Here is a 16,847-nt window from a genome sequence, read left to right as displayed (position 1 = left end):
CATGCCTCCGTTTGTAAATACAAGAGGCACTCAAAAGGCTGTGGTTTCTTTACAAGCATGGCGCCCCCGGCGCTTTGGTTGGGAATGCATTGCGGGAAAGAAGGATTGAAAGAGTAAGGGAGGGAGTAAGAGGTGGTTAGAAACTGTATACACTTCCCGTTGCTCCTCTGCCAACCCTTCTCCCCGCTGCCTCTGGTTGCGCAGGCAGGCAGTGAGTGAGAAATGTGAGAGGGAGGAGTATACCCTCTCTGCTGGAGGAACACGGCACCGTAATTATGCACTTTTCAGCAGGTTTTACCTTTAACACTTTCCTCCCAGGTTTGAGATTAGTGCTCACCATGCTTGATTTACTGCACAATTACTGAACAAGAGCTCTATCTAATCAATAAACAGGAAGGGGAAAAGTGGTAGGCTTTGAAGTATAGTTTGAGATTTTTTGCACGATTGAGCAGTGTATATGGTACAGCCATAAGGGGAGCGTGGCTGCGATGCCAGTCCGTAAAATATCTATTATATCAGGCACGCATCTTTGCTTTACCAACTCTCTAAGCCTCTTTACTGTGCTGAACTACTAGAGTGGAAAATTACATATTTTTGTCTGACCACTGCTCAACACAGAGGTCAGAAACAAATTATATAATAAGACCAACCCCCTAAAATATTAGATTAAAATCACAAATTGTGCAATAAAATTGTGACTGCATGTGATCTTATAACTTGTGTGCAAAAGTTATGTGAGAAGGGATATAAAGCACTCTTAGGTGGTAGCTTGTTATGCTCTGTATTAAATGTCCCCAAACGGGCAGCCAGCACAATGACCTCCATGGTGACATTTGCTACTGGCATGAGCAGTTATTTTAGGAAACCCCAATGGCCGACCATCACAAGTCTTTCTGGAGCTTTGTATAACTTTTTGCCAGCTTGAGCTAAGCGCTAGGCTTCTTCCAATTAGTCTGGTTTGTGTTTGATTTTTAGTGATGACAACTATATCTCAGCTGCAATTATGCTGCACTGGGAATGATGAGGGTTTAGGTTATTGATCCTCAATCGATCACCCTGATCAATGAGCACTTTAGTTTCTTTTTTTTTTATGGAAAGTGGAGTTATGTCTTTTTCTTTGGCTAATGAGCAGGCCCAGCAGAATGACCCTGTAAAGATATCTGTGTTAGCGAGTCACATGTGTATTAGTGATAGAGTTGGCTGTGCTCGTAGGGAGGAGGAGGGGTACTGCACAGCATTCATCAAAAGTGAACTACCGTCTTGTTAACATAGGTCATAGACTATGATGGGTTTCATGAAAAAATAGGTCTCTATGAGAGAGGTTGGTGGAGCAACAGCTGTGTCTTTCTGCATCTTAATGATAGGGTTCTAATTCAAGCTTTAATACTATTACGATTATATGGTTTTGATCCCAAACTATGGAAGCAATAGTATTTTTCACTACACTTAAATGTTTAGCTTTTTTTAAAATTCTTTTTATATGTAGTTTATGACACCCAACGTGTAATGTCAGGGTTTCAGTCATTAAAGTTGCAGCTTTTAGTTGCAAGAGTTGACAGGTGAATCGGGTGGGTGTTTGGTGCATGAATTGCTTGAAGAACCCTCAACAGCAGTTTCCCTCCAACAAGGTACTTCATGTTCTATGCAAATAAGCACACATATAGACCTACTCTGTATATTCACCTCCACTCAACCCCACTCATTAATTTTCATTTTAAGAAGAAGACCACTCAAAAGCCATGTTGCTCCTTTTGTCGGCGCAGTGCTTCTAATAGAGATAACGGTGTAAGACTGGGTTAAATATTGACACAGGCTGAGCACATCATCACTGTTCTTAATGAGCTTGTGTCTCTAGAAAGCTTGTGCGAGGGCAGTGCATGAACAACTAACATTTCCCCTTATGAGATCTCAAACACCCTCTCACCAAAACACATTTCTATGAATTTTACATAAAAAGGATACAGGATAGTGGGAAAACATACAGTGTTACAGTAGCCTGAAGCAGCAACCAATTATGTGGTAATGAAATATTTACACTACCAAACTGAGTACGCCAGGGGTGAAAGCTAGATAATACAAGCCTGAGGAGACTGTATTTTGTGTCTCCTCTCTGCCGTTACGTCAGCGAAAACGTGGAACAGGAGATCAGCTAATGACAATAGGCTTAGAAGCTAGAGCGTGGGCCGACCTGCAGTCCTCTAAGTATAGCTATTGGTCACCCCCATTGCAGTGGGCGCATTTAAGGGATTTTTTTTTGGATGACCATTCTCCACAAGGTGAGATGGGGACACATCATCTTGACATTGACTTTCTAAAAGGCCTCGTCAGACACATTTTTCTGATGGAGTCCTTTTGACTTCTGATGGCTACTCCCTCACATTAATATGGCGATGAATCTGCATTCACGGCAGAGTGTGATGTTTGTTCTTGAGGACTAATTGTGTTTGGGTAATGTTCCTGCTCTGAATTTAATTCTCACTGACTGCATTGATCATTACAAGTGGTGTTTGCCTGTATCTTAATCCAACTCCCTCCTATCCCCGACTCACTGTCTCCCCCACTCTTATAGGGATCTGTCACCTGTGCCCTCTCCAAACTCTTTTTTATCCTTTGCCTCCATATACAAAGATTTCTGCTGCCCACATTCGTGGCCATTCTGTCATTGTCATCGCTGCAAGTGACAAAGGAGAGTCAGTGAGGTGTTGGAGACTCTTGTCTTGCCTGCCTCTGCCTGTAGCCCACTAACACAGTGACCTACAGTACAGCCCAGTCCAGATCTATGTCGTCCATCTATTATTCTTATGTGGTATGCACACAAGTGCATTAGCAGCCTGTTTATACATTTCTGAGATTTTCCTCTATATCACATTGAAGTCAAAGATGATTCTGTTTGATTTATAACTTGACAGGTATTCCTGTGATTTGTATCGTAAACAACGACCCCTCACAGGGAGCATCTGAAAAAGCTGCATACAAAAAAAAGGATCCACAGTGCAACAGGAGTATATGACTTGTTACTTTGGCTGTGAATCTTGCATGGAAGACAGGGATTTTTAGAGTAATATTAGTGGCCACCTTGTCTGCTTGTGAAGAATACTCAGATACCAGAGTAGAGACTGGAGAAGTTGGGTTGGTTTTAGGTGCAGAAACCCAGACCACAGACCTGCTTGTTTTTTGAATATATATGAAAATGTCATTGTAGCCTTGAGAGATTTAGAGATATTGCTGTTTTGTATTTATTTTTTGACAACACAATCAGAGTTAAGACATATTCATTTTCTCCCTAATGTCATTAATAATTATTGTGATAAGAGTGTCAGTAAGACACTGATTCAATGAGCTGTTATTCAAACACAAAACCTGAAACGTTCAGCCTGCTGTGTGCCTCCTGTTTTGCTCAAATGAAAATAAAATACAAAATCTTCCCCAGCCGTACATAAGTAATTATTGTCACCACTGTCCAAAATGGATGGGTTGTGACGTTGACTCAGTGCTTTGGGTAATGGAGAGAAGGGCTCGGGCAGGTCCTGATTTGCCCCAATCTTATTCCAGATGGTACCTTGCCACAGCACATGTCATCAAGTGTCTGTAACAGTTGTTTGGGTACCCCCATGGCTCCACCCTGCTTTTGCCTCCTGCAGGCAGAGTCATTGTACTGCAATTCTGGCAAGCTCCTCCCAGCAAGGCTTTCATAAAAGCACCAGGAGGTTAAGCTGTTAATTAGCTACTGAAAGAGGACGCCAACAGCTTGCTGTTAATTTGCTTTACTCTTTTTTTTATTTGGATATTGACATCATTTCCTGCCTATCATCACTGTGTGTCACAAAAGCAGGACCTAGCTCATTAAGAAGAGAGGAAATGTGTTTATCTGGCTACGATGAGAAGTGCACATTATGTATGTATAGCCATGCTTATCCAAATGTTCTTAATGAGAGAGACCCTGGACGCCAGTGTTGGGCTCCTGTGGGCATAGGCCCAGGCTCGTTATCACCACACAGGGCATTGATCTCTCTACCGCCCGCTTGCTTATCCTCCTCCTCTTCTCCTTTCAAAGACAGTGACTCGCACATGAATTATCTGGACACATCGATCAGCTGATTGAGAACTATTGTTTAGAGCCCTTGGTCATTATTGAAGGAGGGATTACCCAACTCTTGTTTTGTGCGTGCGCATGGGAAAGTGTATTACTCAGCTCCTTGTCACTGCACATACTCCCTTTAGCTCATCGTAGTTTGCAAGGGCTCCACGAATGTGCACACACTTACACACGCACTCAACACATACAGCAGCCTACACAATCAACATGGCCCAAATGACTGCCTGCATTGATTGCATTCCCTCTGCAATTATGTTCCCATTGTTTACTTTCTAGCATCTTACTCATTCAAACGGAATTCAATAATTATTGCTTTATTTAATGTTAAAGTAAGTAAGAGTGGTGGGTGTGGAGAACCAGTAGCTACATTGTCTTTAAGTGTCTCCACGACCCCTCTCCGGCTACTTTGTTTCATAGGCTTAAGTCGTCCTCTCCAAGGACACCTACAGCGATCCGTCTTTAGCTCGCTGCCCTCCCTTTCGACACAGAGGACCGTTTTGTTTCTCTATTCCCTCCCAGAGACAAATATGTAGCCTGTTTTTATTCACCGATAGTGATGGATCATTTCTACGGCAAAGCAGTAGAGAAAGCAACGTAGCACATTATGTAGTATGAGACACAGGGACAGGATGCAGTGGAGGGGTGGTGGGGATTAGCAAGAGTACAGGAGAAGAAAGGACCAGGGTGGGGATGAGGTTTCCGGAAGCAGTAGGTAGACAGTTTGAGCATGGACTACACAACCCCCCCACCCCCTCTTCTTCTCCTCCTAAATTTTAGGCATGTTGCAGCTTGCAGTGGCTAATTCAATGCAGCCACCGCACTTGGCACCCAGTGGGGCTGATGGTTGTGCTGCTGGTAGAGACAGGGAAACACAAGCCAAGCTGTGAGCACTCACTGACTCCAGTCACTCGGCTTTGCTTTACTAAATAACCTGTTGACTTTCCAGGGGAATCCCAGAGTTCAGATTTATGAGAAACACAATGCTGCACATGTACAAAAGCACTGCTGCTGTGAAGACAGAGGTTATTAAATTAAAATACTGTCCTTGTCTGGACCCCAACTCCAAATCTAATCCTGATTTATAACCTTCATAATTAGGCAGTGTTTGGCGGTTACTTTTCATATGTTCTCTTTTGGATACAACAGGATAGTAAGAAATATATGCATGTAATCTAGGTACATGTATATGGCCACAGTTGTCAGACAGTGATTAAGCCATACAAGTATGTTTCCTCTCCCTTTGGTCACAGTGTTTTTTTAACCTAACAGGCACATTACATTGTTTCCCTTCAGAGTGAAATAGGGTTACCTCACTGGTTATGATTGCTGCCATGACATCACTATGTTTGAATAACAAAGGTGCTGCTTGACTTATTTTAACACATTTCAAGCCCAGGACGAGTTTGTAGATTACCTGTTTACCTCTGTGATTGTAGAGGAATTTCTAAATTTCTAAATTTCTTTCCTATGGCTCACACACATAGACACACACACTCAGACACCAGCTTCTTGTGCTGAGAATAGAGATGGAGCGACAGTTACAAAGCAATGCTCTTAGAATTGTTAGCTATTTAGCTCACAGAAAGTCATCTGTTTTAATGCATTTATTTTGTATTAACAGCACTAACAAATGTAATGGTGGAAATTAGGGAATGATTATGATGGTATGTGGCTTTGTTTGTGAGAGACTGTATGTGCATGTTTGTGTGCATACATTTCTAATGTCCTCTTTGTCTATATTGTTGTACGTGTCTGCAGTGTGTACATTCTATATTATACTGCTCCATTGGGAGCAATTCTTTGGAATTACTGGCTCTCTGTCTCCCTTCAACCCTTCCAGTAATACCCACCTCTACCTTGTGTTATTTGGGCTCTCTCAGCAACCACACTGTTTTGTGTTAAAGGTGCACTTTTACTTTGCATTTAAGTGGATGGAAATGCAGATGTATGCAGTGCTCTTGGTGGGTGGTGAAACTGATGCAGGTATGCATTGCCCACTCAGAGGGCAAGGTGCACTGGAGAGTTGTGCGTGAGAGGATGGGGTGGTGCCCACACCGCCCCTGTCCCTCTCTACCTGAAAAAGCACAGAGCACTGCTTCAGCCTCCACAGAGATAAGGTGCTCCATGGAAGAGAGAGGCTTGAAAAACATTTTTAAACTATGAAAATCACCACAGTGGAAAACAAAGCTTATAACTGGGCCTTTCAGTAGAAAATCATTGATTAACGGTGATATCTCATGTTTAATGTAATTAAAATCTATAACTAACAAATGTAGTTTAATATAATTTAGGGTTATTCAACTAGCCACCATTTTTACTGTAGCGGCCTGCATCTCTCTTTTAAAACACTGCAGTATATCTCAAATATGAATATGTGTACATCCAATCAATGTGTCTTTGTGATCTAGTCAATCAAACCACACATACATTAAAATGCACACGACATATCTCCCATGCCCAATTGCTTTTGAGTACATCACTGTACTCTAGCAAGTCACACATTTATACTTGCTCAGCTGAATCTCCTATATGACTGCTGTAAATTCCCAGACAGTGCAGTGGTATTGAATCCATGCCACTGACTCCGCCAGCTTCCCCCATTATGCTCCACCGCTCCCCTCCTGTTGGGGCCTCGATAGGGCGCTTAGAAACCCCAGAGCCGGCCTGACCAACTACTCCCAGCTCAACATGACTTTTTCATTAAGCCGCCAAATTCCTGCACTCCAGTTGGAGGTGATTTATCAACTAGGGGCTTCATTGCAGGTTCATAGGAAACAGACATAGGCCCTGTCTCGTGCATTATTATGTTTCACATTCAATGGGTGTCTGTGGGTGTGTGAGGGCTATGCACTGCGAGTGTACTGTGGCCATACTGTGTTTGGGCTCTTGGCTATAATCCTATGGATAATTCCTACGAAATCCAGTGACAATCTACGTTAGATGGAGTTAGTGCGTGTGATGATCAGAGGGGTTTTGCACTTATGGGCTGAGCTATGCTGTTCTCCCAGGCCCTATGGTATATTTTTGACTCAGTCCTCTCTGTAATACTGAATGAGCAGGAGCCACCTCACTGATCACTCTTTGGTTTGACCTCTTACCTCGTTCACTAACTCAAAAATGTCCAAGACTTTGTTGGGTCATAGCTAGTGCAGAGATGGTGAAAGTGGTGGTTTACAGGTGTAGCCATTTGACATTGAAGACAGAGCTACAAGCACTAGGGCAGGCACACTTGAGCTCTGTTGAGGCTGTCTTCCTGGCCAGTCAGGTTTATAGTGAGTTATCGTCGATTCACGGGCAGGCGGTCTCAGGTTCATTCCTATATAAACCCTGTGCTTTTTATGGGAAACTATAAAACTCCCAGGACTATCTTTGAAGTTTTGGTCACGTAATGTCATTTTTTAAAACTTGCCATGTTTTTTTGGAGCCTTGAGTCGTTTGCTACAAGAGCTCTGTTCTTTTAATTCAAGACATCTGCTCTGAGTAAAAGCAGTTTGCATGATGGATTTGGTGTTATCTATAACTGAATCTGTCTCTCAGGTTTCTCTACCTTTGTTCTGATGCAATATTTGTGCTTAGAGGAAAAGGAGGAGGGCTCCCACAATATCCTGCAACACCTATTCATGACATCATAGATGGCTTAAAACGAGGCGAGAAAGTAGAGCACACAGAGACACAGAGCCTCTTACAATCACCTAATAACTCTATTACACTGAGCTGTGGGGCTCACAAAAAGGAGAGAGAGAAAAAAAACTCTCATTTCTTTTCCTGGAAGCGGTGTCTTAATGCACATTTTAGGTGTAGAAGTGAGAAATATGAAACCAAAGAGAATGAAACACAATAGCTCAGAAAACCTCATAGCGATATTCCAATATTGCCAGAAAATTAAACATTAGGAGAAAGGGACAAGAGCATTTTAGGGAAGCATAATATTGTTATGACTTTTTTTTCCAATAGCCTGTCAACACCTGATTGTGAAGTAATGTGGTTAAATGTCTAATGTTCCCAATGCTTTTATATTTTCCAGCCTGCCAAACAGGAGAGCATATAGTTCAGTTCCACTTGATGAAGGGTTCAGTTTCCTCAACCTTTATCAGAGTGTAAGCCTGATGTGTAATGAACGCAGAGAGGTTTATTCTCTTTAAATACAGAATTGGTAATACAACCTGATTGACTCAATTTTAATCACAAGCTTTCAGCTCTCTTAATGATTTTAGTAATGATCTTCTTGTATATATAAAATCCAAAATACTTTGTCGGACATACCCACCATTTAAATATATTATTTTATTCTCTTGGCATGGGCGCCAAGGAGATACGAGAAAAAAGAGGAAAACCTTTGGTGATTGGCATTGATCGCAGCTGCAGAAATCCACAGCGAGACAGCGAGAGTTTGAGATTAGAAGCAGCACATGACAGGCATGACACAAGTGGCCATACCGAGTCTGGGGCTTTCATTGTAAACATGCAGAAACAATCAGTGTGATGCTTTAGGATAGTGGTCAATAACGCTGATGCTCACACCAGGCCCAGCCATATTGTGTTGGCCTTGCATCATTGATTGAGCCATGCAGGAGGTAATTATATTGGAGCGCTGTGGTGTGACAAGAGGTTGTGGTGGTATGGTGTCACTACGGGGCGTTAGGCATGTTGTGACACAGCGGAGGATGGACTGAAGGCTGGACTAGGTCTGCTGTTCAGTCTTGGAGGAAGTGCTGGGGTTGACGGGTCAATACTAGTGCTGATTTCCCGTCCTCTGAAGGTTGTCCTCCTGTTGTGGAATGTTCCCGTTTCTCTCAGAGTGTACTAAATCCCCCTCCTGCCTCAACACCGGCTCACTTTGCCTCCGTTTCTCTGTACGAGAGCGAGGATTTAACTCGCCGTGATCAATATTTAGTATTCCATGCGTGAAACAAGCAGATGTTTGGAGTTTCCTTTTCAGAGACGGGAGGCTTCTGTTGAGTGAAGGGGATCAATGCTCCCTTCCGTCTGCGAGGCTGTAGACCCACGGCTTCTGAAGGGTGGCTGATGCGATTCCTGCCTGTGCTCGTGCCCCTGAGATTTGCGTGCATCCTAGGCCTCTCCTGTCCTGTTAGCCCACTGATACAGACACTCACGCAGACAAAGTGCGCAGTCCAAACAGTTGTCCTGAAGTGGAAGAGGTCTGGATGTTAAACAACAGGGCTGTGATTGGGAATTGATTTGTTCATTTGCCAACTGTTTGAGTGAAAGTGAGTCGGTGGTGCTTAGCCAGCTATCTGCCATCTATAATAACCTCGTTCTCTCTTTCCCGCTCCCTCTTTCTCCATGTTCATTTCTCTCTCTTCTTCTCTCTTCCCCTCTCTCTCTCTCTCTCTCTCTCTCTCTCTCTCTCTCTCTCTCTCTCTCTCTCTCTCTTTCTCTCTCTCTTTATTCCCTCCCACAGCACCTGCAGCAGCACGAACATGCGGTGGAGGGTGATGCCTGCTACTACCATTGTGTGCTGTGCAACTACTCGACCAAGGCCAAGCTCAACCTGATCCAGCATGTGCGCTCCATGAAGCACCAGCGCAGCGAGAGCCTCAGGAAGCTTCAGCGCTTGCAGAAGGGCCTGCCGGAGGAGGACGAGGACCTCAACTCCATCTTTACCATTCGCAAATGCTCTTCTTCAGATACAGGTCAGAAACTGCCCCTGTTGGCCTTTTTTGTTAGGTTCTCTTCATGTGTCTGCCTTTGTTTTACTTTGTTGATCTCTCTGTCTTTGCTGCTCTGTTTCCCGTACACATAAACACATCCATCTCTCAGCTGAGACACTTTCTATGTCTGAGTTATCAAAATGTGCGTTCACAATTTCTTACTCTCTTCATTTTACATTTAGCGCCAGAGACAACATTCCTGGGAGTTATGTCCCTCAATCTCGTTCCAATAACTTAATTTTTCTAGTGTATTTTTGATATTGATAACATTTTAGGTCAATCTCATTGACACAAAATAATTCTGCCTTCAGCAGCAAAAGCTGAACCCTTTTAATGGGAGCTGTCCTTTTCAGCCATCAAAGACATATTGAGACAGTTCATTAAGGTCATAGGAGGAGGAGCTGAACAACAGCAGCAGCAGCTGCAACAACAACAGGAGCACAGCTACAACAACAGTAGCATGACTGAAACAAAGTGCCTGCTCATTTATTATGGACTGATTAGGAAGAGTGATCTGGGGTCAATTAACACTCTTTCTTTGCAGAGATTTAGTTTTCCAATCGCTTTAACTCCTTTGCACTGACAAAGGGGCCCTATTGTGTGTCCCTCCAAGAGGGAACCATTACTTCCCTCGCACACATACTCGCTGTCTATGTAATGCAGAGGGGAAAGGCCAGCGTCTGAAGATGCTTTGTTCCAAGAAGGCAGGGATAATGAAGCCAGCGGCCGGGAAATTGCGCAAAAGGCAGTCAGAGATCTGAAGCAAATCATTAGAGAACATATTTAGCCGAGCAATTAGGGACAATTAAGCTTTCTGCTCACTGCACTCAAAATATGTTAATGACTACAGTACAGTGGACAGGAAAACATGCAAAGACAGGAGGAATTGCCAGTTAGGTCAAAAGGGTTGGAGGTTGTGAATTTACTATTTTTGTGTTTAGAGTTGTTCTTTTTTGTCAAAACAATATCTTTCTTTTTCTTTTTTTGCAGATGTTAGGTTTATCAATCCTTTTTTCCTCTCTTAACCTTTGATTTGCTCGATGCCCATGTTTGTGTCAAGTTGCAGAATCCATGCTTTAGGTTAGGTAATGAGCCCCTGCAGTGGGGCTGTGTGTGGGTTGTATCATTACACACATAGACAGCAGTTACTCCCCTGCAGAGCATCATCAAATTACAATAAACCCTCACTTTCTTGAGCAGACCACTAGTATTCAACAAAATGTAAAAGGAACCTTCATTCTGCTATTTTACAACAAGCTGCAGACAGATAAACATATAAACGCAAGATTAGTGATTTTTTTTTTTAAGATTAGCGTTATTATTTAGATCCAAGACATTGTTTTTAATCCAGCACTACCTCCATTTGTTACTTCAGATGATACTAATTTAAATTAAGTGTGCAAAAAAAGAAAAAAGCATTTTAATCAAATTACCACAATAATCCTCATAGCTTTTTGTCTGTAACCATTTACTCTAAAATAGGTGACCTCTCACTTCTACTACCGTCTCACACCCCAGATGCGTTGTTCCAACAGTCTCAGCTGCGCCGGCCCACCTCCCAGCCCCACTCCCCGCCCCACCCCTTCACTAGAGCTGAACCATTTCCTCCCAGTGTAATATTTAATTTCCTATTTGCAAGCTCTTCTGTGGCACCGGGCCCTTTTTTGTGGTTGACGCATAGTTGCTAAAGTGGTGGAACGTTTTCTGGCTTGTTAAAAGAAAGTTGCCCCTGGATTTCTGGGTCACCTAGACAGTAATTCCTTCGCATGCTGCTGTTCTGTGATCCTGCGAGTGGTCTCTGCTCGTATAAGGTGCTGAGCTTGTAGCCTGCTTGGGATCTTTGCAAAACATATGAAGGCTTCTTTATTCCCAACAGTCAACTGATACTTTTTTATGACAGCTATGGAATTAAAATTGGCGAGCTCATGCATGATCTGATGTGTTTTACACTTTACAACGTTGCATATTAATGCACCTTATGAGGAGACAGCTCACTCTAGGGATCCGTTGCCACTTATCTCCTCTGGGTTGAATGTCCAAAGAGAGCAAGGGCAGCAGAAATGTGGTTTCTTTCTAATTAGAGTAACACAGGAATAAAAGGCTTGCATTGTTTTAATTCTTGCTCATACTGAAATTGTGCCGCTTAAGCATGTTGCTGTGTGGCCCCGCCTCCATTTGTCTTCTTTAACCCTTTATCTGTGGGGAAACAAAGGGACGTCGGAGGGACCCTAGCCCCACACAGCTGCCCTATGTGCAGAGATCACTGAATACAGCTCAGCACTGACTTGAACCAATGTGCTGTCTGCACCAGTGCTTGTCTTCTAGTTTGTAGGATAGCAGCTCATTACTAGGTGGCAGGTAGACATGTCCTGTATGGGACAGAGAAAGCGGGAGGGAAATATTAAAACTCCCATAAAGCACTTACTTGTGAGGACAGCTGGCTTGACAGCATGAGGACAAAATGTATTTTAGGCTTAGTGCTTAGAGAGGAAAGGTATAACCTAGTGTCATGTTGATGTCAAGCTGAGGGTTAATGGTGACTCCTGACAACGTTAAGCATCAGGATATGTGTGTATGAGTGACCGATATATATGGAGAACAAGAGAAAATGGTGAGGAGTGGATGCAAAACAAATTTTGGGAGCTTGCGTGTGAGAGCTTGTGTGACACTTTGCATATGATGACCTTATTTCGTATGAATGATGTTCACCAGGGCATATAACTCAATGACACATTGAGGTTCCTCATTTCGCAACCTTTAATAGAATTATTGAAAAATTATCAAAGTTATTTTTTTTTAACATAGAATGAGATCATGCCTCTAAAAAGAGCAAAATTAAATTGCACTAAAGGATAGATACCCTTCTGCGGGAAGTGTATGCTTTGGTGTGTGTGTGTGTGTGTGTGTGTGTGTGTGTGTGTGTGTGTGTGTGTGTGTGTGTGTGTGTGTGTGTGTGTGTGTGTGTGTGTGTGCGTGTGAGACTGAAAATAAGATCCAGGCGAGAACATTTTATAAGGGTAAAATATTAGTATTTTTCAGTGGCAAACGTCCGTGCGTTTATGTGTATGGAGGAGGCAGAGATGGAGAACAAACGTGGCTGACAGTGTGGATTAGCTCCTGCTGTAAATCTGCCTCAGTCACAGATGGCAAGCCCTTGATCGCTGGGCTGTGACGGCTTGGCTCTCATCGCAGGAGGAAATCCCTGTCTGAGTCGAGGAGGCTGGGAAGGAGAAGTCTGGGGCCGGGGCTGCCTGGGCAGTCACCAGTCATTGTCTCCTGTCTCTGTAGACATATACTGGGTGTTTAAGGGCAAAGACTAGTTTGGGAAGGGTTGATCTTACTTTGACTCTGCAGTTGTTTTCTGCTTGTAAGTGGAACTTAAGCCTCCAGTTTGGATCAGTGTTACTTTTAATGACCAGTTTGAGAAACTGGGCAGGGGAGCTGTGTGCATTATTAAATGAAAATGAGACGAAAGGATGCATACAAATTACCGCATAATAATGGTATTCAAAATGGGATCCATTGTTTGTTTTGCTAAAAGGGGTGCACTTTCAGGGTCACACACCTAATAGTAAGGCCTGTCCTGACAACAGAGGCATTTTTCTTCCCTTCCCTAATGCATCCCTCTTCCTCTCTGCATAATTCTCAAGATTCTCTGAAAAAGCTAGAAAATGGGATGTGACAAAGAAATACAGAAATACACTTAAAGCCAATGGAGAAAAGTCACTCATATCTTCACATTGGCATGACACATTTCAGCTTACATTGAGATTTAATGAAGGCAGACAGAATATGTTGACATCCAATCTGTTGAAAAAAAAGTCTTCTTACGAATATCTAACGCACTATTGAACCATGCCTTCATCCTTTAGTCGTATCCTTTGCTTCTAAGCGCTTTCTTTCAACTTATTAACAGGGCTTTACTCTCCCCCTGCTTTCATACTCTATCATACCCTGCTATCTGCATGTTCAGTGGCTAAGTTAAAGCTGCTAAAGCCAGGTAAAATCAGAGGTGAGCCAGGCCACGCTCTGATGGCATGCAATAGCCTTAGTCTGAGCTTTTGCTCCCCACGGGCAAGAGCGAAACAGACAGTAGCCATTTCTGGGATGTCCTCCTTTATTTATGCTTGTTACAATGCAAAGTAAACCTTTCCAGAAACAGGATATTGTAGCCCCTAACCACAAGACTCTTTCTACATGCCACATTATGGCCAATCTCAAAGTAAGTTGTATAGACAGACACTGCCGCAATGCGCTTTTAATAAAGGCGGTTATTGCCCTGGTGATGCAGAGTGGATATGAGAATGAGGACTGTGCAGGCCCGGATGAGTAGGGCCCCAGAGGGCCTGCAGCTCAGTCAGGCCTCCGTCAGTCGCCTGCCGTCTAATCCCTGTCCGAAGGGCATCAAGGCAGCATAGGAAATTGTTTGCTGTCCACAGAACGTGCCAGGAAATTCATAAATACATAACTTTTCATTTTGAAAACATTACAAAAGACTAGACGTTTATTAAAAAACCAAAATGATGGCTTTATAGATTTTCCACTTGTGTATCAGCATTCATATGACCATGCTGCTTTAACTAACACAATCAAGTTGTTTCTTTCCGTGTGCCCGCTGCTTTATGGACCAGCTTGGTCTGAATTCCTCTGCTGGTTCATCCTGTAATAGCAAATTGACCAGAAAGCCACCATGCTATTCTAGGATGGGCTGTGATTAAAAATGTCTTCTGTCCAGGTTTTTACGACCCCGACCGACTGAACCCTCGTTCTTTAAATACTGGCTAGCTCAACTGAAAGGCGGGTAATGTATGGGCCATGGTTGTGCCAGTCTGTCTAATTGATCTGGCTTGGAGCAGAACAGGGGCAGCATTAATGTCAACTTTGAGTGCTTATATACACAAAGAATAAGAATAAGACAATAAAAAAGTGATAAAGTCAATGAGGAAGATGATAGCCTCTCCAAATCAGGACATGAAGCTTTTTTTAGTGCAGTATTTTGTGATACATACTCATGCTGAGTTCACCTTGTGTGTGTGCCCTGTATGTTTTAAGCCCCATGTATGATGTTACCGTCAGTTATGTCATGTGGGTGTAAATATGCGTTAGATTTTATTTTGCAAACTCACATACCCATAAATGAGCACACACATAGGTGTCCACTTTGAGAATCAGGACCTTTGTGGGTGCGAGAGGCTCTCCCTGTCATCAAGCCCATTTTCAGAGGAGACTTGCAGCACATTATAATATTGGTTTCCCTCTCTCTTGTCATTACCAGACACTCTCCTTGAAAGCTGATCCAAAAGATAGACAGTCCATCAGGAGACAGTCATCTCATTTGTACTTACTAAATGTGTTAATGAGTTCTATTTTCAGGCCTTGAGGCTTTGCTGCTGGATATTGGCGCAGAGGTGGTGTGAGGTGCTGGATGGCAGGATTAGGAGGAGCTTGGAGTGAGGGTAAGGAGGTAATGTAGTAGCCCTGCTGCCCCTCATGTCACTCAAACGGAGTGACCACAGCCTCCGCAGGGGCTGTCAGTCAGGGCTAAGGGCGGGAAGTCTGTGGTTCTAGACAGACACAGCCAGTGGAGGAGAGGATGGATTAGGTGACAAAGACATAATGGTTGTGATGGGTTTAATTATAGCAGCAGTCGTGTCACTGCCATATAGGTACATGAGATGAAGGAGAAACAAGTCAATTCAAGACGATGGAGCATGACATAGTTTATTTTCTTTAATGACTGATTTATATGTGATGTCTTTGACAGAGCATTGAATTTAAGTATAGTTTGTTTTCATCTCCAAAATATTTTCCGGACAGTTTTAGTGAGAAATGCATGAGTGGCTGACGTTTGAGTGGCTGACGAAGAATGTTGTGCTGGGTTTTGTCAAGTCGAGCTAACAAGTCTTCACTGACTCTTTTAGTTTGATTACAGTTACAAAGAGCCAGTTGTGTTTGTCCCTCATTATCAAACCCACTTTAGTTGATTGTCTTTGTCAAATAATGCAAACCCAGCACATCGTCTACAATGTACTTGTTAGTAATAACTTGCATGCTGTTGCAATACAATTCAGATACAGGTTATCTTCTTTTGCTTTTCTTTACCTATGGTTTTTATATTTGGTCTTTTCATACGTTTTCTGCTCTCTCCTTACTTGAATTTCGCCTAAGGTGCACATTATCATCTTGCATCCCGCATATTCTCATCTATGATATTGATTGTAGTGCAAGTGTATACTAGGTAGTCGAGGAAGTACAACCAATAAATTGTTAAACACTTAGATTTCTTCATTTGTTACTATCTTTTGGTATTGGGTGAACAGTGCTGCTCGCTGTAGAATTCGGCGGCTCAATTTGACCATAGGCAGCATCAGAGAAGAAACAGAAGTAAAGTTTGGCAACTATCGAGTCGAGGCTAGGAAAGTTTTATTTAGCCATTTTTAATAAGGCTATTTGTGCTCCCTAGAGAGAGCCTATGGATCAAAGGGCATGATCTGTGCTATGGATGAGTTCACCTCGGGTCCAGTAGAGACGATAGCCCTTGTTGACAGCAAAACAAAACCAGAGAGTGAAGGATACCCTATCCAGCAGCATGTTGCCCTCACACTCCGAAGGCTCCATTTGAATAAAGGCAGATAAAAGAAAGACTGGCTGAAAGCACAGATGTTGCAATTCATTATCCACTGTCTGATAGATAAGCAAGAGTAGAGTAGTGAACAGACTGTGTGTAAGTGCACATGTGTGTATGTTGCTCAATATGATAATGAACATTATGTTAGTGTCATTTCAAAAAGCACCCTTACACCAAAAGCCATACAGACACATACAGGATACACATGAAACACACGCGTCCATGTTTGGAGTGCATTAGCTAAAAAGAGTCCCCCCCAGTGCCTCACCCACATCAACTAAAAGCAGCCAGGCATATGGCAGCAATGAGAGAAGTGCAGAAATAATTCAATAGTGAACCTTTCTAACCTACCTGTGGGCGTGAGCACCAGTCATTGATTCACGCTGTGCTTGACAGTACACTACACACCACCTGAGGAGGGTGAGAGGAGGGTGGGTGAAGAGAAATGGAT

The 16,847-nt window shown here is 43.0% G+C and overlaps 1 protein-coding gene across 2 annotated transcripts in view; it reads left to right on the top strand.

The window, feature by feature from the left end:
• zfhx3b (zinc finger homeobox 3b) overlaps positions 1 to 16,847 on the top strand; it is an 87,525-nt gene that overhangs the window by 19,952 nt on the left and 50,726 nt on the right. For both annotated transcript variants that reach the window (XM_068595979.1, XM_068595978.1), the window contains exon 4: positions 9,519 to 9,750. In XM_068595979.1, coding sequence (XP_068452080.1) covers positions 9,519 to 9,750 — 232 coding nt within the window. The remainder of the gene's footprint in view (positions 1 to 9,518; positions 9,751 to 16,847) is intronic.

Source organism: Clinocottus analis, unplaced genomic scaffold (assembly GCF_023055335.1).
Source record: "Clinocottus analis isolate CAN_PGR_092001 unplaced genomic scaffold, fCliAna1.0.p SCAF_33, whole genome shotgun sequence".
Taxonomy (NCBI): domain Eukaryota; kingdom Metazoa; phylum Chordata; class Actinopteri; order Perciformes; family Cottidae; genus Clinocottus; species Clinocottus analis.
This window is presented reverse-complemented; position numbering and strand designations above follow the sequence as displayed.